Genomic DNA, 24916 nt, shown 5'->3' with positions numbered 1-24916 from the left:
CCTGGGCGGTCCACTAGCCTATTTCTCCCAGGCTCTCCTGTGGTTGGTGAGACTATGTGGTAAGTCCCCACCAATGGAACGTGAGTGAAGATGATGGGCACCACTTCCAGGTTGGATCCGTAAAACCTGCCCAGCTCTTTCCCCTTCTGGGCAGTTGGAAGCTTGTGTTGAAGATGGCAGAGCCACAGGATGGAAGGAATCTCCATTTGGGAATTTATGTGTGCAAGGAATAAACTTCTATTGTGTTAAGGCACTGAGACGGGGGCAGGGCTGAAGTTTATCTGTCACAGCTTCTAACATGACCTTAACCTCCAGCTTCATCTCTCACACTCTAGGCTCCAAACACACACTTCCTTGCCCTTGACTTTGCTTATGCTGCTCCTTCTGTCTGAAACACTTTCTCAGAAGTCCTTCCTTCACGGGCCCCTCAGATGCACCGTCCATGACTGTCCCAATTCTGTATAACAGGTTCAGTTTGCAGGTCTGGTTTGCTCTCTGAGTGCAAAGATTCATTTTCCCTTATAGTCTCACTCTCTCAATATTCCCCCAAGTTGCCTAGCAGGTGCCCAAGATACCAATGTTAGTCTGGATAAAATAGAAGTAAATTCGCTGACTTCTGCTCTGACACCTCCAGGCACCAATTTCGTGAATATAAAGCATGAGTCACTACAAAATCCTCAGATATTTATCAACAGTCCCAATGGTCAGATTTTTGGTCTTGGCATTGAGTCACTGAAGAGTGTCACAAAGGCATCCTAGGGAGGAGCTGGCCCACCAGAGGCTGACCACAGCACTCTGCATCAGGCACAAACAGTAGAAGGAAACAATGGTGAGAAAGGGATAGCAGAGGAGGTGGTGATGGTGGTGTGTGTGTGTGTGTGCGTGTGTAAGGAGAGATGTTTGTGCCAGTAGGAATGGAAGCTTCATAAGACACATTTTGTCTTTTTTGCCTACTGTTCTGTCCCTAGTGACTGGTACATAGTAAATATGTGTTTATGTGTTGCACAGATGAAAGAATGAGCAGGGAGCAGGCTCACACGTGTTAGCTCATGTGTAGAAGGCATTTTGAACACAGAGGCATGAGTGTGAATGAATAAAATGGGTGCAGATTTACGGATGGAGGGCATGCAAGTATGTGTGTGTAAGTATTCCTATGTCATCCATCATCATAATCACAACAGTTTGTCATGGAGCACCTTACGGGGGCCCACATCCTTCTGCACCTGCAAGGAGCAGCAGTCCACACTTAGACTCCTCCTGTACCCCTTGTTCTTATCAAAATACATCCAGGCCCTTAAGGCATGCTCTCTGCAACCATGCTGAGGTCTGAAGAGCACTAGTTCTGTGTTGTGGCAGCTCTGCTGTGTGATCTTAGGCAAGCCACTTAACCTCTCTGAGCCCCCTTTCTTCTTTAGTTCGATGGCCATCCCTCAGGGCTATTGTGTGGATGACCTGGAATAAGTGAGATCAGAGTGTAGAAGTGTTTTGTGAAGTGCCCAGGCACATGCAGACAGGGAAGATTATCTGGTGTTAGGAAGCGATCAGGGAAGCTGACAATCTCGGCTGAAATGACAACTGGCCAAGGCCAGAGCCCTGCGCCATCTCCCTGCTGGCAGCTTCAGCCCTAGAACACAAGACATTAGGTCTCTGCCCTGGCAGCTCTGCTGGTCCCACCTCTGGCCCAGCACTCTGTCCCAGCTTTCCCTGTTCCAGGGGAACCTGTGTCTGGGGGCAGAGGTGGATCCAGGAAGCATCCCCCTCCCCCCAAGCTGGGTCCCACCTCACCGCAGAGTCCACGGCCCTGGGCTTGGCTGGCTTTGCTGGCCTCCAGGATCATGAGTCCTGAGCTGTGGAGCCACTGGATCTGGATGTGTGATGGTGTCCGGATCACATACATGTGTCCTGTGTCCTCAATTGTGAACCCGTACCTGCTCACAGGGGGCCACACAGGCTGCAAGTCCACAAACACCTTGTGGGGGAGGGTGTTCAATGTGAGCACAGCTTGTCTGCCTGTCCATCCGTCCCTCCCTCCCTCCATCCATCCATTTATCCCACTAGCAGTTATGAAGCATCTGCTCCATGGCAGGCTCTGTTTCAGGCACACGCAGCCGAGACACAGTCCAAGGTGGCATGGAAAAGTTCTAAAAACATGTTATGAGCACAAAACAATGAAACAAGAAATGCAACAGCTGGAGGCAGGCGACATCTACACGCCCAAATAATCCTGAGCCCTTCTAATCACTCTCTTTTTTTCTGATTCTGCTCAGATCATTTCTTCTGGGAGACTGACCCTAAATCCCCAGCCGCTGGGTTGGGTACCCCTTTCTCTGGGGTCTCCCCAGCTCTGTGCTGTCCTTTAAGACAGATTTGTTCCCTCATCAAGGCCCTCCATGGGCTGTGAGTTTCTTAAGGGCAGAAACTGTGTCTCACTCACCTTTGAATCCCCAGCACCTGCCTTTGGGCCTGACATGAATTGGGGGCTCAAGCAATGTTTGTTAAATATGCAACACTTTAAACTCAAAGCTACAACCCCTGCTACTTACAGACAAGGTTAAATTTGTATGTATTATTAGTTTTACTATGTGGAAATGGGAGATGAAAATATTAGGATTTTTAAATATTTATAATGACTTTATACCCTCCCATCCAAGAATCACTGTTTTATTAATCACTTTGCAAATTATCCAGTGCATAAACTACTGTGTTGAATAGAGGGAGCCCTAGCCCAGTAGTCGGAAAACTTTGACCTTGGGCAAGTCCCTGGCTCTCTCAATCTAGCCTTCCGAGCTGTACAGACAGGGCCATGGGCTCCACAATGCTGAAGCACCTGGGATGAAACCCAGGGAGTTTTATGCTTAAGCCGCCATCTCATGGAAAACCCACTGTCCTAAGCCTTGTTCCTGAGAGTCTCACAAGGTGTGGCCCTTGTGTTCTATGTTCAAGAGCAGATTCTAGTAACAGGGCTGCAGGTCTGAGCTCAGGAATAGGTGGGGAGAGCCGACACTTTGGGACCTGAGGAAGAGATGAGTCAGCCCTACTCACCCTCCCCCTGGGAAGAGCTAAGGCAGAGCCTTCGGGGTGGGTACCCCACAAAGGGTGGGCTGTGGCTGGGCACCAGCCTCCTTGACAGAGGTGGGCTTGATGTGAAGCCGATGCATCTTAGTGTGTTCACATGGCCTTATATTTTTGTAAAAATTGCAGAAGTGAGATATTTTAACCACAATCATTTAAGGCTACTGTCTCGCCATTTAACTTCTTTTCGGTCGCAATATTCCTCCTGGTACACTTCCTCCCCTGACATGAAGAGTGGCCACAAATATTCTAATTAAAATCACCTCCAAATATAACTAATTTTGCATTATTTTTCTTTTAGAGGATCCCTCCCTTCCCTTACTCCCAGTTGTGAATAAGCCTCAAAGCCCCTCCTCCTCTGATGCCCCGCCCCTCGCCTGACTGCTGCCCTTCCCTGGGGGCTTGCTCTTTGATGCACTCACCTTCCGGTTGAAGCGGTCAATGGTGACCTGATGGGTCAGGTGAGTCACATTCAGCATCACCAGGCAGAATGGCGGCCAGTTCAGGTGCCCCTGCAGAGAGAACCCAGCCCTCATCTACCTGGAGCCCTGCTGCCGCCTCCTCCTGGGGAGCAACTCTTCCCCCCCAACCCAACCTTGCCTCAGTATGCTAGGGGCACCCACTGGGGTTGTGCAGATGGTGCACAGAGTCCCACAGAACATTCTGCTTCCACCTGACCTCCTGCAAGCCCCCCAGAAAGCTGCCTCCTTTCACCTGGCTCATGGGAGCATCCTAGTAGGCGGTTCCCTGCAGCCAGCACCCTTGACCACAGGCCATATCCTAGGGGTGGCATCCCAGCTCCTCTGCATTTCAGTGCCTCTCACAGGGGCCTAGGCAGCTGGGAACGGTGCAGGCCCCAGGAAGGGCCAGGAGGTGGCGCTCCACTCACTCTTTCCCCAGGCGCTGGTTCCAGAAGAGCCCCATGACTGAGACAGACGGAGCTGCTGCAGGGGCCTCTTCATCTGTCCTCGCCTCTGATAACCCTCAAAACCCAACTCACTGCTCAATCTCCCCTCCAAACCTAGTCAGGTCCCAAGGCCCCAGCAGGAAGGGAAGCCAGGGACAGTCACCAGGTTGGCACTTTTGCAGTCGAGGACGTGAACAGTGACCATTTCATCGGGGCTCTGGCTGAGGATGTAGATGGCCTCCTTGAACAGGGCTACATAGCTCCCGTCGAAGGTGACAAAGCTCAGATCAGGGAAGATTGAGCACCGGCCTGGGGAGGACAGGGACGAGAAGAATAAACAGATGCCCCTGGGGGCCAAGGCTACCCAGGAACATGAGGCCTTCTCCTGGGTGATCCAGAGGCCTTGGGGGGCTGGACGGTCACACAGAGATCAGAGGTCACAAGGGTAGGAAATCTGCCAGGTCAGGGGTCAGAGGTCCCACAGGGGGTTCATGTCAGGGTTACCCTGAGGCTGGAAAGCACACAGGAGAGGGGCAGAGATTGTGCCGGGTTCAGGGTACGAGAAAGACATGGGAGGCGCCCGCGGACCCCACGACTCACAGGCACACTCCCAGAAGGGGCAGCAGCGGTCACCGCCCACCCTCACTGCGAGGCCCAGGACCCCACAGCTAGGAGGCGCAGTGCCCTGGGGACAGTGCTGGGACTGGTTCACTCGGATCAGTTGGCCCTCCAGGCAGATGTGGCGGACGCAGTCCTGCTCGGCGATTGGCTGGGGCACAGGGTGGAGGAACAGCCTGAGCGATCCCCTTGGGACCACGGTCACTCGTTCCCCTGCCCCACCTACCCCCAAGCCGTGAGGGCACAGATCCTTACCCCATAGGTTCTGGCAGGTAGGGGACCCTGAGGTACAACGGCAAGGGAATGGTGCCTTCATCCTCCCTCCACCCACCCAACACACCACTGGGGGCCTAGGGCTGGGCTAAGAGTGAGACTGGGGTTAGGGGACTGAGTCCCAGAGAGTCTGCACATCCACCTGGCCCTGCAGAGAGTTCTAGGTACATAGCAGGTCCGCTAGCTCAGACTCGTAGAAACCCAAGCACACGCACGCACACACAGTTTCTCTCTTTCCTTACAAACGCACAGACATATACCACCTTGCAACACCACACATCACATGCACAAGAACACACACAGACAGATGAGCGTTCACAGGGAGTCCCACACACGTGAACACAAACGAGTTCACACACAGTCCCATATGGGCACACACACACACGCAATGCACACAACAGCACACCAAGTCATCCAATGGGGCCCTGGGTCCCAGGTGGGGCATGGAGGGATCTGCTATGGCATAGAGGCCCAGAGGAGCTTGGAGAATTTGCAGGCTCCAGGAGCTTGGGGCAGGGGTCAGGATGGTGACTAAACGGCCATCTGGCAGCCTGGAAGCTGGCTAAGGAGACGCTGCCGCCGATCTTGAGGATGTGAGAGCACGATGGTGTCCAAGCCCCGGGGCACAGGAGGAGGGAAGGCATGGAGGGTTCACATACAGGGGCAGAACCCTGACAAGTCACTCACGACACAGATTTCAGATGTACTGGCTTCAGTGGTGGTGGCCAAGGACTCGGCCGGACCTGCCGAGATGCTCTGGGCTGGAGCCGAGCGCCCAGACTGCTCGGTGGTAGCCTCTCCCTCCGGCTCTGCTTGGGGCTGAGGTCCTGCCGAGGTGCCATGCGCCTCAGCCAGCTGGGGGAGCAGAACCAGCGAGCTCTCTCGGGAGGCCGTCCTGGCTGAGACTCTGCTCAGTGGGTAGGACGTGGGCACCAGTGGTACTGTGCCAGCCCAGGGGCCCTCAGCCTCCGTCACCAAGGTAGCAGCAGTGTGGGCCACAGCAGGCGTGAGCTCTGTGGGGCCCCCCTGGGCAGAGCCATATATCCAGGTGGGCTGAGACACTTGCTCGGACAGGATGGCCATCTTCTCCGTGGTGCTCTTTCGTGGGCCAGCAGCAGATACTGTGGAGGCCACCCCCCCAGCCAGAGCCACAGCCACGACCCCAGAGGCTGGCAGCGTGGCCCCCAGAAGCAGGTCTGGAGCTGTGCCTGTTGCCTGAGGGACCACATGACTGGGCGGGTGCACCTGGGCCAGGACAGCCTGGGTGAGAGGCAGTGCGGGACTGAGTGTCCGAGCAGGCAGAGTCGTGGCTACGGCGGGAGATGCGGCCTGTTGCTGCAGTGGAGGGGGGATGGCAGAGACGCTGGGGCCGGGCGTGGCCACTGGGGCGGACGTGCCCACCTTGGCCAGGGGCAGGCTGGTGTCGGGAGGCAGACCAGAGAGGAGCTGGGGCTGCCGAGTTGACTCCAGAGATGTGAAGGGTGTGGCCCCCAGCCCACGAGCGACTGTGGACAGGCTGGCGGCAGTTACAGGCCCCGAGGGCAGAGCGGGAGGCCTGGCGGCTGCGGTGGCATGCGGAGCGGGGTGGGGCGGGGCCGTGGGGAATGGGCTTGGCAGTGGGGATGCTGGTGGGCCCGTGGCCTGGCTGGGCCCAGGTTGGACCTTCTCTGTGGATGGCGCTGTCTCCACCATCTCAGTCACCAGGGGACTGGCAGGAATCTGTTCTGCGGCTGTTCTAGACTCAGCTGGGGGGCTGCTGGGACTGGAAATGCTCTGGGACTGTACGGGACGGGGGATCCCTGTCCCCGTCACGACCTCCGTTATTGATGGTGTCGGCAAAGCCTCGTGGGATCCTGAGGAAGTGGGAGGCCTGGAGGTCACTGCAGGGGAAGCCACAGGCCTGGAGGAGGGACTTGCGGGCAACTCCAGGCTCGGGGAGGGCTGGAGGGGTGTCGTCTTAACAGGCAAGGAGCCAAGGCCTAGGACCGTCACGGCTTTGGTCACGAGAGGGAAGCGAGGTGCAGGGGGTGACAGGGAGGAGACTGTGATGTTGACGCTTCCCGCAAAGATCACAGTCACCCTGGTCGTCTCCATGGCACCCGACCCCATGCCTGATGTGGGCATCTGCTGTGAAAGGGGAAGGGATGAGGGCTCTGGGACACGAGGGGTGGCCAGGTGGCTGGCGGTCACTCCCGTGCTGGCTGGGGCCTCTGTGGGGTGCTCAGGGACGTTAAATGCAGTGACCCCCGGTGGCTGCTTCTGAGTGGTCTGGGTGGGGCCTGGAGACAGAGCTGGCCCCTCAGTGGCTGCCACGGGTGGGTTCAGGCCGTGGTGAGCGGGATAGCTGGCGTGGGTGCTGGCCTGTGGGATGGGGCCCCGGGAGCTTCCTGTGGAAACTGCAGCTCCTCGTCACTGGGGGTGGGCAGCTCTTGACCGGGAGGCAGGGTCTCATTGCCAAAGGCCTCCGTGGGAACCAAAACCATAGGCTCCACACCTGGGGCAGACCAGAGAAGAGGCTCAGCCAGTGGGGCGACTGCTGCCGCAGGGGTCATCACTGGGCAGGGCTGTGATGTGGGGCTCCTGGGCTGGCACCCTTGGTGAGGGGGGTAGGCAGCTTCTGACAGCTGGTCAGGGACTCTGTCACGTGGTGTTAGATGGCCCAGAGAAGTCAGCAGGTCTGGACCCTGTCCCACACCTCAAACCCTGAGCCCAGAGCCCAGAGACCTCAGGTCTAAGTCTGGCCGCATTCTCAACACGTGACCCAAGCCAGTTCCCTTCCCCACATGGGCCTCATTTTTTCTGTGAACTGGGGGGAATGGACCAGATGAGGTCCCTGCCTGCTCTAGAGTGCTCTCCTTCCAGAGGCCCCTGTGCTGACCCTGTTTCACCAGGGACCCGGGGGGTTTACAGGTCCAAGGAGGGATGAGAAGTCCAGGCCACTCACAGTCCTCCAAGTAGACGCATCTCTGTGTGACTTGATCCAGGACCCTCGGGGTGGGGCACACAGGCACACAGCCTTCCACCCTGAGGACAGAGCAGGGGGCCAGTCAGCGGTCTGGAGCACCAGGAGGGCCACCGCCTTTCACCTGGACGGAGCACAGACCTCATCCTTTCTCATGACACACGTGTGTGTGTGTGCATCTCATGTACACACTCACATGAACCTCCGTGGAGACAGCATGTACAGGAGCACACATACCCAAACATGCATGCTGCACACTCCTGCCCTCAGACTGAGAGGAAAACACAAAGTCTGGTTATGTGCGCACTTGTGCCCACACTCACACATGCACACGTGTCTCCATTTATGCGCATTCTCACATTCCTCCTCCACACCTGCAGGACTCAAAGCCATTCACGTGGATACATAGACGTCCACACAGTCCGCCAAAACATCAGTGTACCTTATGCACACACACCCAGCTGCACCAACACCCAGATACATGCAGCTTATACGCATGTACATACACACAGCTGTGTACAGCTGTGCACCCACAGCTACCCTTTGTACACCCACAGGGCTCAACTATACACACATGTGCACAAACTGACATTCACATATGCCCACATCAGGCAGGTTCACTCTGGTTCACACACATCCCCATACCCAGTACACAAAACATACCTACACAAGTACATGTGAATACACACACACCACAGTACATGCTCATGCCTAAACCCACAGACTGCATATAAACCCATTCACTCAGGTGTATGCTCAAATACACTGAGGTACACACCTTGAATCCATGCCACCTCACCTGGGCACATCCTGGCAGCTGGCTGCCCGTGGGTCCTGGCAGGTTTGGAAGCAGGGGCTGGCACAGGCATCGTAGCGCCACTCACAGGTGGGGTAGGGAGCCCCTGAGCGCTTGGCATCTGGAAAGGTGCCCCAACCCGAGACAGTGAGACAGCCCCAGCTCCTGATCAGGTGCCAGAGCACAGAGGTCATCCCACCTCAGCCCACGCCCACCCTGCTCCGTGGAAGAGATAAATGGACTCGTGCAAGAAAAGTGGAGACCGAAATGAGATGAAATGAAACAAAACAAAATCAAATCAAATCAAATCCAACCTGAGGGGAAACCATATTCCTGAGAGCTGAGGTCGGTGGCTGGGGGATCTTTGGGTCGGGACTCTGGGAACTTGGTGGAGGGGCTGAGGACCGGGGGTGGGGTGGGACTATGGAATGGGCAGTTGGAGTTGGGCTTTCAGAGGCGGCCAAAGAAGAGGCTGGGACCCCTGATCTTTCCATAAGGCTGCCTTGTCACCCTGACCTTCTGGGACCTTGGTGGCCAGGCTTGCCCCCTTAGACCTTGGTAGCTAACAATAATAATAACAACAGCCAACTCTTAACACCAAGCACTACACTCAACATTTCACAAGTATTCACTCATTAATCCTCACAGTAATTTGATGAAGTAGCACTATTATTATCCCCATTTTACAGAAGAGGAAACTGAGCACAGAAGATGCCGGGAATATTAAACTTTCCCAAAGGAGATTTCCTCAAAAAAGGCCTTGTGGCCAGTGCCTTGACAAGTGAAGGATCCTCAGGGAAAGTCTGGAGCCCTTAGGGGGCTTCGAGGCAGACAAGACCCCAGACCATGTTGGCACGAGTGATCAGTCTCTGAAACCATGGCCTGAGCTGGGAGGTGTGGGCAAGCTCCCCAGCAGGCTGGAGGGAGCAATCCCACCCGGGCAGCCCCATCCTAACGAAGCCCCATCCCCAGTCCCCAGCCTGCTGCTGACTGTGAAGGAGCCTGCTTTTGTAAGATCCTTGAGACCAGAACTAGGAACTTACATCTGGGGAGCACCTACTCTGAGCCAGGCCCAGAGCAAAGCCCGGGAGATACGGTCAATCCTCGCAACAACCTTCTGAGGCAAATACCCCCGTTGCACAGATGAAGAAACAGGGTCGAGGAGAGGGGAGCTGGGGCTCCTCCGAGTGCCAAGGCCCGGGATCAGGACTGTCTGCCTTCAGGGCCTGGGTGTCTTCCAGCAAGGGACACAAGTCCTGCCGTCACAGCCAGTGATGAATCTGCCCTGGGTGGGGTTCACTGGTGGACTTGATAGGTGACCACTGAATGTCAGAGTGAGCTGGCCCAGCCCTGGGCTGGGAGCGGTGGGGGATGATAAACGAAAGGCTGACTGGGGACATATTTACACATGTGTACATGTAAATGGATCCATTCATACAGCACAAACATACATGTGCACGTGCAGGACAGAGAGGCCAGCCTGGAGCAGTAAGGAAATTGTGATCACTGTCTCCAGGGTTTAGGCAGAGGACAACTACTTTTGGGGCTCACCCACCTGGCAGGGAGATGGCAAAGCCCTGGAACCCACTGGTCTCAGCTGGAAAGGGCACGAAGCTGCCCCATCACCGCCCAGGTTCTTGGGCCTCTCATGGGAGCCAGGGGGGCTGTGGCCTCCTCAGGCTGTGCCCCAGTGGGCAGTCTTTGAGCTCACAGGGCAGGCATGTGCCCCCATCAGCAAGAAACCTGAGCCTGCGGGCTGTCAAGCTGCGGCCACAATGATCACTTTTCTCGCTTCCACAAAGGCCGCCCTATTTTTAGACCTTGTAAATGGCCTGTGGGAGTAGGCAGGACCCAGGAAGCTGGCTGGGCCCCAAGTCACAATGCCCAAGGCTCCCTAGGCCACCAACAAGGAGGCCGGGCCCCCTCCCATCTCAGGGGTGGCACCCACGTGGCTTCCCTGTGTCAGAAGAGTGAGGATCTCGTCTCTTGGAGGCAACTGGAAGGATGAGGTGGGAGGGAAGCTGAGTCAGGGGCGGAGGAGCTGAGGGCGACGCAGGGTGGACACCTACCCAGAAGGCGGAACAGCGTGCCCCGGCGGAAGGCCTCCGTGTGCTCGTACAGTCGGAGGGCCAGCACTGGGCCCAACACGTAAAGGAAGGCCCCAGGCTCCGCCAGGGACTCGAGGGCCACCAGGCCCGCACGCCACGAGTGCAGCGAGAAGGAGGCATGGTGGTGGAAGGCATCGCTGGCCTGCCACTTGGCCAGCTCCAGAGACCCGTTGGCCATGACGTGGAGGAAGAAGTTGGGTCTGTCCGCTGCCTCCAAGGATATCACATCTGGGTCTGCAAAGAGCCACGAGGGTGAGGTCAGCAGAGAGAGGTCCGGATGCGGGGAGTGGGCAGATACCCAGGCACTGTCTGCAGTCTCAGTGACTCAGGACTGGGTCCTGCTCCTCCAAGCCTGCCCGCCTCCCCTCAGCGCACCCACCTGTGCCTGCTGGCTGCCCCTTGGCACATACCACCTCCACCCGAGGGAGGGAAGGTTGGGGGTTAAAGCCCCAACTGCAGAGCCTTGGGGAGGTGACTGAACTATCCCCTCCTCCCTCCCTCCCCCTCTCCTTCCTTCCATTCCCTCCTTCCTTTCTTCCTCCTTCTTTCCCTCTCTCCACCTTCCCTCCCTCCTGCAAACATCTCTGAGGCCCCTCCGTGTACCATGTGCTAGTCTAGATGCTAGGGATACAGCAGTGAGTAGGACAGACAGAAACAGCTATCCTGGTGGGGTTCTGTTCTATGGGACGCACTAGACAAGCTGGGGTTTGCTGATTTGTCAGTTTTCTTGGTCCCGCTCCTCACAGAATCCCAGAGGGTCAGAGCTGGGGGACCTGAGGCTGAGCCCAACCCACGGCAGGGACACTGCCCCAGAGGTGGAAAGGGGCCTGCCCAGAGGCCTAAGAGCTGGGCTCCGCTGTCCTCTCTCCTATCTCCACGCTGCTGGGTGGATCTCCCCTGCCCCCCACCACAGGGCCCTGCAGGGTCAGGGCCCAAATGCACAAGCAGGTGTCCGGAGTCCCGGCCCGCCATGGCTGGCTGTGCTGTGGGCAAGTGAATTCACGCCTCCAGGCTGTGAGGGACGAACGGTGTGTGAAAGGCCCAGCACAGGGCCTGGTGTGTCTCCCCCTCCCCCCATCACCCCTCCACCCCATGGCCCCAGGAGATACTGCACAGAGCTCCTGTTAGACCTCCCTGGGCAGCTGTGAGAAGAAATGAGGTAACTGGGGGAAGAATCAATTCTTCATGTCAACAACAACTGCTATTGATCAGGACTTAACCCTGTGCCGGGCACAGTGCTGAGCAAGCTCTCTACCCACTGCTTGTAGTAAATTCCAAGAGAGCCCTGTGAGGCGGTGAATTCATTCATTCAGCAGCTAACACTACTGAGGCCCCCACCAGGGGCCAGGCACCGTTCCAGGCACTGGGGACACAATAGGGGACAAAACGACAAATCCTCTGTCCTCACAGAGCTGACATTCAAGTAGCGGGTGGTGGGTGGGGAGTAAACATAATGAACAAGCAAATTCTATAACAGGTTAGAAGGCGATGACATTGCATCCCCATTTTACAGATGAGGGCGGTGAGGCCTAGAGTCACACTGACGGTGGAAAAAGGAGGCAGGATTGGAGCCCAGGCTCTTAACCACTGCGCAGTCAGCCCCAGGGATGGGATCCAGGAGTGGGCATGGGGCAGCCCAGGCGGGTAGAGTGCTGAGTCCCTCGCTGGGTGACCTCAGGCAACTCACTTCTCCTCTCTGGGTCTCAGCTTTCTTGTTTGTGAAGACTGGAGTTGGCCTAAATCAAGGTTCTCAACCATTTGTCCTGAAGTCCTTCTAACGGGGGGAGAGGCTGAAAGCCAGACCTAGAGGTACAGTTGTTTCTCGGTACACCCGCCCCGGTACCAAAATCCAAGGATGCTCAAGTCCTTTACATGAAATGGCCCAGTACAGTCATCCAACCATATTCGTAGGTTTCCATCTGAAATTCCACCCGCGACTGGTTGAATTCGTAGATGTGGAACCGTGGATACAGAGGACTGACTGTACAAAGTCTCGTGTTTTACCTTAAATAATCAAATGATTTTTTACCTTCCATTTTCTAAATTTTATTTCTCTTTTAATATCTCTGTTTGGGAGGAGCCTGACAAAAGTGACAGCCTGGTTGCTGTCACTTGCAAGTGATGTCCCCTTGGGTAAGTTACCAAACCTCTTGGGGCCTCAGTTCTTACATCTGTAAATTGGGAAAATAATAGCACTTAACTCCTAAGATTGTTGTGAGGGTTAAATGAGTTATTATATATGAAGCACTTAGAACAGTGCCCAGCACACAGCAGGTGCTACAGAAGAGTGAGGTATTGTTAATATAAATCAGTAACCTCCTCCAAAAATCTTTAAGTAAAATTGATAGTCCAGGGAGATGTACCAGGTTGTGGCTTGCGTCCCTTTAGTACATCCTATAGGACATCAAGACCATGAGAGTGAGAGGCTCAGGCCAAATGACTGCTGAATCCTCCTCTCTGTGGCATCTTCTGCTCTCCATTTCTTCCCATCACAATCTTACACATCCTTCAAGGCCAAATTCAAGAGACACCTCCCCGACGTAGCCACCCCAAATCTTACCTGGAAGGTATGTTCTCTTCTGTTGTCCAGTACTCTGGGCACAGCACAGGGAAGGAACACAGGATGGGGTGGGAGTGGGAGCCTGGGTCCTCACTGGGCCCTGCCCCCAGCTGCCCAGGAGACCCAGGTCTGAGATGGAGGCTGGCCTTCACAGCCTCTGGGCATCCCATCCACAGTGACATTCTCCAGGGCCAGGCTACTCTAGGGTTTGCTTAAAATGCCATAAAACCACTGGAAAATCAACACCCCCTCTAGACTAGACCTTACTTACTGGGCTAAAATACTGAATGGAGAACAGAAAATTCCCACTAAGCAGATGGTCCGTTACATCTGGAATGTTATAAGACACCCTTCCTTCTTCAAGCAGGACCACACAGATCTGGGGGTCAGGAACGTCTAGGGAGGAAGTGTTCCCTTTTGCGGCAGTGGGGATGCTCCTGGCCCTCCTGTGGCCCAGTCCCTGGCTCCTCACTCCCAGGTTTCCTCGTGCAGTGACGTGATTCCTCCTGGCACCTCCTACTGTACCCCTGGCTCACCCCACCATGGACATCCCCTTAGCTGTGCCTGGGATGTCCCTCCCCTCCTTAAAGCCCTTCCATGGCTCCCCACTGCCCTCAGGATAAAGATCCACCTCCTGAGCTTGGCTTACAAGTCCCTTCCTGGCTCCTTTCAACCCTTCAAGGGACAACACTTATTCTAAGAAGCCTCTCCTGACTCCCCAAGACTGAGTTAGGGGCTCCTCCTTCCCACAGGCATTGTAACTGTCTTTGACGTGTCTGTCCCCTGGATGGGACTGTGGACTTCTGGTGGGCAGGGGTTGTGTCTCTGATGCCACTGATTCCCCAGTGCCCAGCTTGGTGCCTGGCATGGGAACAGGGCTCAGTGAAAGGGAGGGAGGCAAGGAGAGAGGAAGGGGAGGAGGAGAGGAGGAAGAGAGAGAGAGAAAGAGAGGATGATCCTCGTAACTAGATAAACCACAGACATGAGAATCTGAGAACTTAAATTCTTAGGCTGGAATGAACTGAGATGTGTGTTGGTTCAAGATTCTGGTCGATGCTGGGATTGGCTTCACGGACCATCCCTGTTATTAGGGAGATACTGACTAGATGGGACCAACAGGATTTGCGGGGAGAAACCCTGATCAGTGATCACAGTGACCACACACTGGGACACACACAAATGGCCACAGAAGAGAAGGCTTCCTAGCACTGGTGAACTGAGGCCTTGGCTGGCCCAGCGCCCAACACAAACACCACCGGCGGTCACTCCCCACCGGGCAAGGTCCTGCCACCCCTCAGGCACTACTGAACTCTGAAGAGAAGACGGTGCCCACTACAGCTAAGCCCTTTAGGTCTGCTTGCAGTCTGAGACCCAGGAGGCTGGCTAGTTCCAGGTGTGCCTCAGTCTGTGTAACCCACCAGACCAGAACTCAGGACCATAACCTGAACAAATCAAGAGCCCACTCCTCCATTCACAGGAGAAGGTCCCACTGGAGCTAATATAACAGCCAGTTCCCCTCTGGTATTTACAGTCTATCTAGTCTTAAAAATAGAGAGGAGAAGTGGGGAGGGGGGTAGGAAGAGGGAGAGTAAGAAGGAAATTTAGGGGGAGGGATGGGAAGTAGTAGTTATTGCCACCCAGCTTTTCTGGAATACAGCTGCTGTGTGAAGCAAGGTCCAAAGGGACGTCTAGGCCTTGGCCTCTCTGGTTTTTTCAAGAAGAAGACAGAAGGTGTTTCTTGAAAGAGGCTAAGAGGCTGACCCAGAACCCTGTCTCAACTGGGAAAGGGGTGCCTGCTGGAGCCCCACATTTCTCCAGCTACTATAGCTGGCTTAGGGTCGTAGCATCCTCCCCTCCTCCAGCACCTGCTTCCCTCCACCAAGTGCTGGAGTGGGGCCAGAGGGTGGGCCTTACCGTGGGCCTTGGCCTTGTAGAGGGCAGCCGTCAGCAGGAAGTTCACAATGTCCCCCGGCGCCACATCCTCTGCTCTCACTAGGACTATGGCAGCGCCTGCCACCTTCATGGCCACCAGGGCACCACTGGCTGCCAAGCTGGCCAGCTGGTAGGGGCCCTTACCTAGTGCTGGAGAGAGGGGGCCCAGTCATAAGCCCTGCCGCCCTGGGACTGTGCCCGCCTCCCATCACTACCTGCCCAGCCCTGCCAGAAGCGGGAGGAGAGAGGATGCTAAAGAGCTCCTCTTGGTCACGCCCCTCACCCCCAGCCCCGGGGACCTTGATTTCCATGAAAAGGAAGGGACGGGAGCCCCAGGCTGCCAGCCCCTGACCCTCTGCACAGCACCTAAATCACTTCACAGGAAGCCTGGAAACAAGGCCACCCCTGGGGGGCATCTGGGCCCCCCAAACGTCTCTCCATGGGCCTTTCCCCCTGCCTCAGACTCTTCCATTCCAGCTGCTGCACTATTCAGAGTCGCCTCTGGGAGAAGATGCCAGACCCGGTCTCTACCCACCTGAGGTCTGAAGGGTAAAGGCCAGGAAGCCTTGGGCTCAGCATGTGTGTTTATCTATTTATTTCAAACACGCGTCACCTCTGTGTCTCTTGGGTTCCTGCGGTGGTCGGTTGTCAGTAAGCTGGACAGGGGCATGGGTTTCCTAGACCACTGCAACAGCCCTCATAACTGACCTCCCAGCCTCTGGTGTGGCCCGCCCTCCAGTCACCCTCCTAGCCACACTCCCTTCGGCGACTCCTCAGTGGCTCCCCTTTGTCCTCAGGATAGACTCCAAGAGCCCAGCTTGATTCAGGGGCCCTTCACGACCCAACCCCTGCCACTGTCACACTGAATTTCTCTCGCTCTTCCTTGTAAGAGCTGTGCTGTGTCCTACCTCCTGTCTCACTCGCGCTGTCCCACCCACTCAGCGCAGTCCCCCCCCACACCCCGTTCTGTGCCCGGGGCCAACGCCTCCTCAATCTCTGGGGCCCAGCTCAAATGTCACCTTCGTGGTGAAGCTCTCCCGGCACCCTCTCCCACCGCACGCAAGCGTCCTCCCTCCCCTGTGCTCCAGCGGTCTCGGAGCATGGCTCATGCCGATCACAGCTCTTATGAGGAGGGTCTCGATCGGGGGTCCACGTCTGTCTTCCCTACCAGAAAGGACACAGGCAGTGCTGTGCTGGCTTAACAATCAGCTCTCACAAAATGAACAAGCAAACAAAACCCCATTTGGTAAAGTTTGCTGATTTCCGTGAAAAAATACTCCCACCAGTGGTCAACTTCAAACTACCGACTGAATGTGGAGTTAAGAACACACAGTGGGTTCTAGAAAGCCAGGGTGGGCCGGCTCCAGAGCACCACTGGGACAGGTCTCATTAACTGGTGAATCCCCAGCGCTCGGCAAAGGCCTGGACCAAAGAAAATGTTGGTAGAAGAGCAGAGCAAGAATGGGTGGGTGGGTGGGTGGGCGGGTGCAGGATGCTAGAAACAGCTTGTCCTTTGCCAGTTACTGCCACCCAAAATGCCACAGAAGGGAGAACACTCTGCTCAGAGCTGTCTTGCTGAAATGTCTTGCCTGGTGTCAGACAGACCCCGCCTGTGCAGGGACTGCAATCCTCCCATTGCAGATTCCTGCCGTCAGGGGTTAAAGGTTTGGGCCATCAGGAGCCCCTTGAGGCTAGCATTTTGGTGGGACTGCAGGCACTGTGAATGATCATGTTGTACCCTGGTCCAGCCCTCATCTCACGGATCCCCTAACTGGCATCCTTGTCTCTCTAGTCAGTCCCCCCACTATTTCACCCACTATACTCTCGCCAGAGGACGTTTCTCAAACCAAATCTGATAATGCAGTTATGTGAGGACGGAGCCTTGGGCCTTTACCTGTACAGGCCTGCTCCTGGCAGGATGGTGCCTGGAAGTGGGGGCAGAGGGGACCTCAGAAGTCAAAGGTGAATGGCACCAAGGACTTGATGAGTATCTAATTCTGCCAACCTGGCCCCACCGCACAAAGATCAGCGCTGAAAACTACTCCTGGGCAGCCCTCCAATCCCACCCAACTCCAGTGATTAAATTGACTCATGGATTCTAACACTGGTCATTAACCTCCCTGGGGTCTTTAGTCATGACCTGGTTAATGCAGAAGTTGGAGCATATCCTGGTGCCCTGCAACACTGGCTAAACTTAAAGATGAATCTGACAGGCTGTGCCAGACTGTAAGTTTCGCCCCAGCAAAGGAAGAGCAGTTTGCATTTGCCTTTGCCAACTCAAAACTTCAGGAAACCCAAGACAATGTCCTGTGGGCCTGAAGAGCTAGATTATGAAAGCTATGGGGCAGCACGTTGGTGCAAATGGGGTTTTCACTTCCTGGTGAAGCTGCCCCGCATGAGCACATCCCCGGGAAGCTAGCCTGGCCTGGGCTCTGGACAGAGGCTGCAGGAGCTGCTGGAGACAGAGTTCCGGGGCATCCCTGGGCCTTGCACTGTCAGGGCTCTGTCTGCATGACTGCTCCTCCAGGGCCAGCAGGGCCTCAGGATGGCTGCTACTGTTGTGGCCCCAGGGCAGGGATGGCAGTGCCCCAGCTTTCAAGGCTCCACCTGGGGAGGATGAGCTTACCTTTGTTAAAGAAGTCACAGTCATGTGCTGAAAGAGAGAGAACAGAGACTTCTTGAGAAGCCTGGAACAGATGCGCAGGGCCAAAGCCCCATCCCAGCCCTCTCTCCTTCCCCAAGGGGTGGACCTGGCCTGTCTCCCAAACACCAAGATTCAGACATGGTCATTAGATCCAGATATCTTAAGGTGTAGGAAATACAATGGCTCCCTCTCTGTGCCCCTAACACAAAGCTCAAAGCCTGGCCCAGAGTAGGCATTCGGCATGTACCAAATGAATGAATGAATGAATGAATGAATGCTGGGACAGAAGGGTATGTTTTGTGTGACCTCAAAGGGCAAGAATTGAACCAAGGAATGGAAGTTCCAATCGGAAATGTCGTGGAAGGTCCTGGAGGAATGCAAGCACAAGATAGAAGTCGGTCTTTCAACAGCCTTGAGTAGGAAGGGACCCAGGGCCTCCAGAATCCAAGCCTTTTTCAGGCCCCTGGGTGCAGTCTCCATCAGGTTTTGATAAGCTCCTCCAAGTATGTGCTCCATACGCCCCCTAGTGGCGCAGCACAGCACCACAGCTTGTTCCCCTGGCACGTAGGCCACGGATTCCTCAGTCCGCTGGGATAAGCTGGGGATTTTGCAGGGGGGACCTGAAGCCAGGAGCAAGACCATGAAAAGCCAGTTGACCGAGTAGACCTGGGACAAAGGCTGAGGAGGGGTCTCCCTCACTCACAGGCATGGTCTGAAGACAGCCACCAACTCCACCCCACACCCCCAAAGCCCCATGATGAACACTATTCCTTTGCATTTGGCATTGCCCTCTGGAAACAGCACCAGGAATCAGCAGACTGACCCACCATGTGGCTATGGGTAAGTATGTGCTTTTCCTCACTTGTGGACTCAGAAGACTGAACTCGAAAATTAAAAGATCTCCAAGTATCTGGTTTCAACTGTGTACCAGGTTAATGAGAGGTCGCCCAGAGAAGTCGTCAAGAGCCAACTCTCTAGAGACCCGCAGACCTGGACTGAAATCCCATCTCTCTCATTCATCAGCTGTGCATACCGAGACAAGTTTCTCAACCTCTCTGAAATTTAGTGCCCTCCTCTGTAGGACGGGGACTACCACTACCATCTGCCCCACAGGCGTGGGAGGCCTGGACTGCGGTAAGGCAAGTGCTCACCTCAGGTGCAAAATTTAGGGGGACCTCAAAAATCTCAGTAATCAGGGTATGTAATATTTTAATACAATTTTTTAATTGCAAAATTAATGCAAAATATCCATGATGGACAAAATATCAAAATTTTAAAATAGACAAGATCAGTGACAGCACCTTGCTGAGCCATACTGGAGCCTGAGGCAAAAGGAAAAATCAACAATATGGAGGCTGTCATTACTTAAAATTGTGATATTTTGTTCATCAGAGATGTTTCTGCATTAGTTTTGATTTCTTTTTTTTTTAATATTGCCTTAAAATATTGCCTTGGGGCTTCCCTGGTGGCGCAGTGGTTGAGAGTCTGCCTGCCGATGCAGGGGACACGGGTTCGTGCCTCGGTCCGAAGATCCCACATGCCGTGGAGCAGCTGGGCCCGTGAGCCATGGCCGCTGAGCCTGTGCGTCCGGAGCCTGTGCGCCACAACAGGAGAGGCCACAACAGTGAGAGGCCCACGTACCGCGAAAAAAAAAAAAAAAAAAAAAATTGCCTTTTTTGGTACCCCCTTAAATCTTGTGCTCCAGGAACTGGCCTCACTTGCTTCACCCTAGGCCTGAATATTAAGTGAGTTAATGCACAGAAGGCACAGGGCCTGGCACACAGTAGATTCTCAGTAAACGTGTGTTCCCTTCTCCTTCCTGAAGGATTTTTATCAGAGAAGTAGAAGGAGAAGCAGACTGCATGAGGACCCAAGGCTTCTGTGACAGAAGAGGCTCACGGTAAAATGGGCAAAGAAAAAGGAAGCCAAAGGCAGATTCTGCTCCATCTCCTTCCTGAGGTCATCCTGCCTGGAGCTGTCGTGCCAGCACCCATGTCCCCACGAAAAATGACAGCAACCTCGGCTCTGGCACAAGCACTGTGCCAAGTGTTTACCTGCATTTTCTCACGTAAATCTCACAGCTCCCTGCAAGGAAGGTACAGTTCTCTTAACCCTCAATTACTAGTCAGAGTATAAGGAACATGCCCCAGGTCACCCTGCTTGGTGGAACTGGAGTCTGAACCCAGACAGTGTGGCCCCAGCACCTGTATAATAACCACTGCACCACAAAGTGAGGCGTCTTGCACCAGGAAGATGTTTGGTATGCAGAAACAAATAATAATCAATTAATTAATCATTTAAATTTCTATGAATTTTATTTCATCTTTTAAATATTTACTTTTGTATCTGTTTTGTGACATACATTTACACTACTAATAGTACATATATACGTACATGCATCTATGTGTATGTGTGTGTGTGTGTATATATATATATATATATATATATACACACACATGTTGTGTGTGCTCAAAATGTTTTCACTTGATAGGAGTGTGCAACCAAAAGCATTTGCAGACCACCAGTGCTCCAGAAAAACTGCTATCTTGTGATGCCTCTGATGGACCCCATGAGTCTCTCCTGACAAAGGGCTTTCACATTCACTATCTCGTTTGACCCTTACAATAAACCTGGTGGGACACGTCTATTCCTATTTTTCAGATGAGAAAATGGAGCCCCAGAGAGGTTGGGGGACTTGTTTGAGGTCACACAGCTTGCAAATGGCAGCTCTGGGTCTGGAACCCAGGGCTCCTGACTCCTCTGGTAAAGTGGTTAAGAGCATGGGTTTGCAGCCAGACCATCTGCAATGGAGATGAGCCCTGGCTCCTCCACCAACCTGTGTGACCTTGAGCATGTTACTTAATCTCTCTCTTTCTAGCCCATTTCTCCAACTGTAAAACAGGAATAAACAGTCCTACTTCACAGGGTAGTTATAAGAATTCAATGAATGATAAGCACAAGCCAGAGTGATGGGACCCCACAGGCCTGCCCACAGAAGGGGCCCCACTCTCCCCCTCGGGTGACTGGTCTGGACACTCACGGCAAAGGTGCGGGGTCCTCCAATCGACGGCCACCCCATGCTGGCAGCACTGGTGGGCATAGGCAGACACGCTGGCACAGAAGCACTCACAGTCACCGCCCCGGCTGCACCCACATGTGTCTGTCAGGCAGTTTGAGTAAAACCAAGTGACATCGACCTAGAGGAGGTCAGAAGTCAGATGTCAGAGGACAGACCCTGAATGTTAGCCCTTCAGCTTCTGGGCTGATGCCACTCAGCCTCAGGGAGCAGCATAAACGTGAAGGGACCACAGGATGGGGCGAGCTGCCCATGTGGGGTGAGGACAGAAAGGCAGGCAGCTGAGAGGGAAGCGTTAACTCCGTGACCCAGGTAGACCCTGCTTTTGAGAACTAAGCTTTCTCCTTCCTTGGGCCTAGGCTATTGGATCCAAGGGCTTAGGGTGTGGCTGAGAAACAGACGTGGGGTGTGAACCCCCAGCCAGGGCCAGAGACAGCCAAAGCCCATCTGACGGCAGCCTTCGAGGCCCTGGAGGGGGCCATGCAGAGCTGAGCACCAGCTCTCCTCTGTCTCCACTGAGGGCTGATGCCACAGCATGAGGGGTCTGTGTTCACCATTCAGAAGAACTTCCTGACTGGGAGGAAGAGCCAGATTGAGATAGGCTTGAAAAGGGCACAGAAGCTGTTTGACTGTGTCTGTCCCAGGGAAACAGGGCAGACTCATCCGAGCAGACCAGAGGCAAGGGAATGGCAGAGGTGAATCCTTCCTCTAGACCTGAGGTGTCTCTCCAAGGCATGGAGGGTCTGAGAGCAGAAGGGATTCCAGGGAGGTGGGAAGGGGGCCCAGGAGTAGCCAAGCCTGGAGTCCACTCACCACAGGGTGGCAGGTCTCAAACACCTCGCTGAGCAGGATGCTGCACTCCTTTTTGGCAAAGGGTTCTCGGAGAGGATTCAGGACACATGTGTCTCGGGGGTCGAGGGTGTCTGGGCACTGAGGGGGCAAAGGCAGCGCTGTTGATCTCCCTACCCCTCAAATGCCTGTTGCCTGATGTGGTGGAGACTCTTAGAGTGGCTCCCTTGATCCCGGCCTCCTGTGTTCACATCCTTGTATAATCCCCTGCCCTTGAATGTGGGAGGGACCAAACTGACAAGTCGACAAAAGACAGCAAATGGATGTGGTTATGTGCCAGTGACTGCACTGTCATGTTATATAAGAGTGCAGAGCCCATGTGGCTGGAGTCTCTCCCTTGCTGGCTGTGAATGGCACGTGGCAGGAATGGTGGGTGGTCTCTAGGAGCTGAGGGTCGTCCTGGGCCAACAGCTCACAAAAAAACTAAAGCTCTCAGTTCTATGACTACAAGGAATGGCTGTCAACACCACATGAGTGGTCAGAGAAGCAGGTCCCTCTCCAGTCGAACCTTCAGATGAGAGCCCAGCCCTGGCTGACACCTTGGCTGCAGCCTGTGATACTGTATGCAGAGAACCGAATCAAGCTGTGCCCTGACCCCTGACCCACAGAAACTGTGAGATAACACATGTGTGTGGTTGGATACTGCTAAGTCCGCAGTTATGGTGTTACACAGCCATAGAAAACTAATACAGATTTCCCTGATGTCTGCTGAACCTCCTCCCCCGGCCTACATTGTCACTAGAGCCCCCCAGGGTATGCCTAAGCGGATTATTGAGAGAGAAATGACAGTGAAGGGTGAGAGGAGGGAAGCAATAAAGGTGAGTCACCCACTCAGCTTCTCTAAAATGGAATGGGTTAGAGCATACTTTTCTGAGGCTGTGAGAACAGCCTTGCCCCACCTCAGGATTACATTTAGCTCCAGGCCATGACTAACTGCTCCCCTGACACCAGTCTACATAGGCTTATCTCCACCTACTCCCCAACAGAGAACTAGGAACCTAAGATCACTCGGTCCAGGAAAGGCAAATATCTAACACTCATATCACCACTCTCTAATGCAGCACCCATGGCAGACATAACTAATCACTCACAGTTCTTCCAGCTGAGCCTGACACAAGTGTTGGTATTTCTCAACATAGCTGCCCAGGCAGCCTCATCTGACTGATCAGATTTGTCACATGAAGTGAAATCTATCCATTATCCCTCTCCCAGCCCCTTCACTTCACAGAGAACCACAGAGAAGATGGGACTTACTCAAGGTCACCCAGCAAGTCACTGGATGATCTAACACAAGAACCCCAAATAATAAAACAAACAAAAGAAAAACAAAATAAAGTAACTTTTTAAGTAAAAGAATAAGACAAGAACCCAGATCTCCTGCTGTCAGCTCAGTGATGTTTCCCCCCATCGCTCACAGCTTGGCAGCCTCAGACATCTCCCAAACCTCAGAGACATCCCCTATCATTTCTGCCTCTGCTAATATTGTCCTCCCTCTCTCTGATACATTCCTCCATCCAAATATGGTCTATCATTTAAGTACCACACTAGTGCCACCACCTTCAGGAAGCCTTCTCTAATTGCCCCAACCCATGCGGGTCTCTCTTGGTCTCTCCTGTGTGCCAGACCTATCGCCAGGCACAGGGGCACAGAGATGGGTAAGAATGGTAATGCTTCAACAAGACTCATCTTCCCTACTAGGTGGTCATCTCTCCTAGGACAGAGACTTTGTCTCCTTCCCAGCCTCAGCCCTCCTACCAGGGCTTGGTCTGGGGTCTGATGTGTGAGATGGAATGGTGCATGTCCTCAGGCCACAGGACAGAGTCCAGGGCTGAGGATGCTGGGTCAGAAGCTGAGAGAGAGGTTGCAGGAGCAGCCTTGCACCAATGTCCCTCTCCCCTGACCTGTGGCCAGTTTCTCTCCGTGTGACCAGGGTCCATTTGGGTGAGAGGAGTGAGCCAGCTTGGAGAGGTTTTACCTCAACTGTAGCCCAACTGCCACCAAACTCCTGGGGGTTAGTTAACTCTAACTTCTCTGGGGTCCTCATCTCATTGATGGTCTTTAAGTCAAAGTTCCCACAGAGTCCTGCCAGCTGGCCCTGAAAGAAGAGAGAATGGTCAGTTTCAGGCATTCCGAGGGTGAGCCACAGGCAGAGGGGTCGCCCTGAGCCTAGGAGTCTGTCGTGGGCCCAGAAGCAACTACTGGGGTCACAGTGTGCAGAGAGAGAAGAGTCAGAGGAGAAGGGGCCCAGAGTCGGGTGGGGCAGATAGGACAGCAGGCATGAAGCTCCTGGCTCTTTGGCGAGGGTACAGCTCATGCAAGGACACCCAGTGGGCTGGCTTGGCTCTAGGAAGGAGCACAGGGCCCGTGAGGGTCACTGATCACATGACTACCTGCCACTGTGGCCCCGCCTGAATGTGCACCGTGGTTCTCTGGTCCCATAAGAGGGTGACGTGTTCCCGTGGGAAATGCACCAGCGTGAAAAACCCTGCTCGCCACGTGTGGACCTCCTGCTTCTCATCCAGGAAGCTCTCCGGACTCTAGGGGGACAGAGGTGGCCATTCCTGAGGCCAGAGTGTCCCCCAACACCTGGGTCAGCTGGTCCTGGCTACAAGTCACTGCCCGGCCCCAGGAGTTCACCAATTCCTCTGCCTCCCTCACGCCCTGACATTGACCTCTGGGCTCCTGGCCGTGGCCAAGGAATTCAATCTGGGCTGCGGACTCAGTGGCGCCAAGAGAAAGTGCTGTGGTAAGGAAACCAGTCCTTAGCCCTCTTCTGCCCCCTATTAACCAGCAAACTGTCCATACAACCTTCCCCTGCACCAGGCCTTACGGGATTTCCTGAGTCGTCATCGAAGACGATGAGTGAGTTCCCGACGTTGATGGAAATAAATTTCCTGCAGGTGATGCCAGAGCTGTAGCAGTTTACGTTCTCTACAGTCACAGAGAAGCTGAAATCTGATGTGCTCTGAGGAGAAATAAGTTAGTGCAATAAACCAGGGAGAGAAGAGATTCTGATGAGAGGCATGCGGTAGGGGGACACAGACTCTGAAATAGTTTTCCACCCACTTCTACTTCATATGAGCTGTGACTCTGGGCAACTTACTTCAGTTCTCTGAAGT

At 54.4% G+C, this 24916-nt stretch overlaps 1 protein-coding gene across 1 annotated transcript in view; it reads right to left on the bottom strand.

Moving 5' to 3' along the window:
* OTOG (otogelin) overlaps window positions 1-24916 on the bottom strand; it is an 84747-nt gene that overhangs the window by 16131 nt on the left and 43700 nt on the right. Inside the window, 16 exon segments of the mRNA XM_029208520.1 lie at window positions 1786-1969; window positions 3495-3584; window positions 4143-4288; window positions 4580-4748; window positions 5558-7197; window positions 7200-7364; window positions 7815-7894; window positions 8632-8749; window positions 10698-10970; window positions 15211-15378; window positions 17855-17881; window positions 20913-21069; window positions 21762-21878; window positions 23773-23892; window positions 24188-24334; window positions 24628-24762. Coding sequence (XP_029064353.1) covers window positions 1786-1969; window positions 3495-3584; window positions 4143-4288; window positions 4580-4748; window positions 5558-7197; window positions 7200-7364; window positions 7815-7894; window positions 8632-8749; window positions 10698-10970; window positions 15211-15378; window positions 17855-17881; window positions 20913-21069; window positions 21762-21878; window positions 23773-23892; window positions 24188-24334; window positions 24628-24762 — 3736 coding nt within the window.

This window comes from Monodon monoceros, unplaced genomic scaffold (genome assembly GCF_005190385.1).
Source record: "Monodon monoceros isolate NGI ecotype Baffin Bay Population unplaced genomic scaffold, NGI_Narwhal_1 Super_Scaffold_7, whole genome shotgun sequence".
Classification (NCBI taxonomy): domain Eukaryota; kingdom Metazoa; phylum Chordata; class Mammalia; order Artiodactyla; family Monodontidae; genus Monodon; species Monodon monoceros.
The sequence above is the reverse complement of the archived record's forward strand: the minus strand, read 5'-3'. Positions and strand labels throughout refer to the sequence as shown.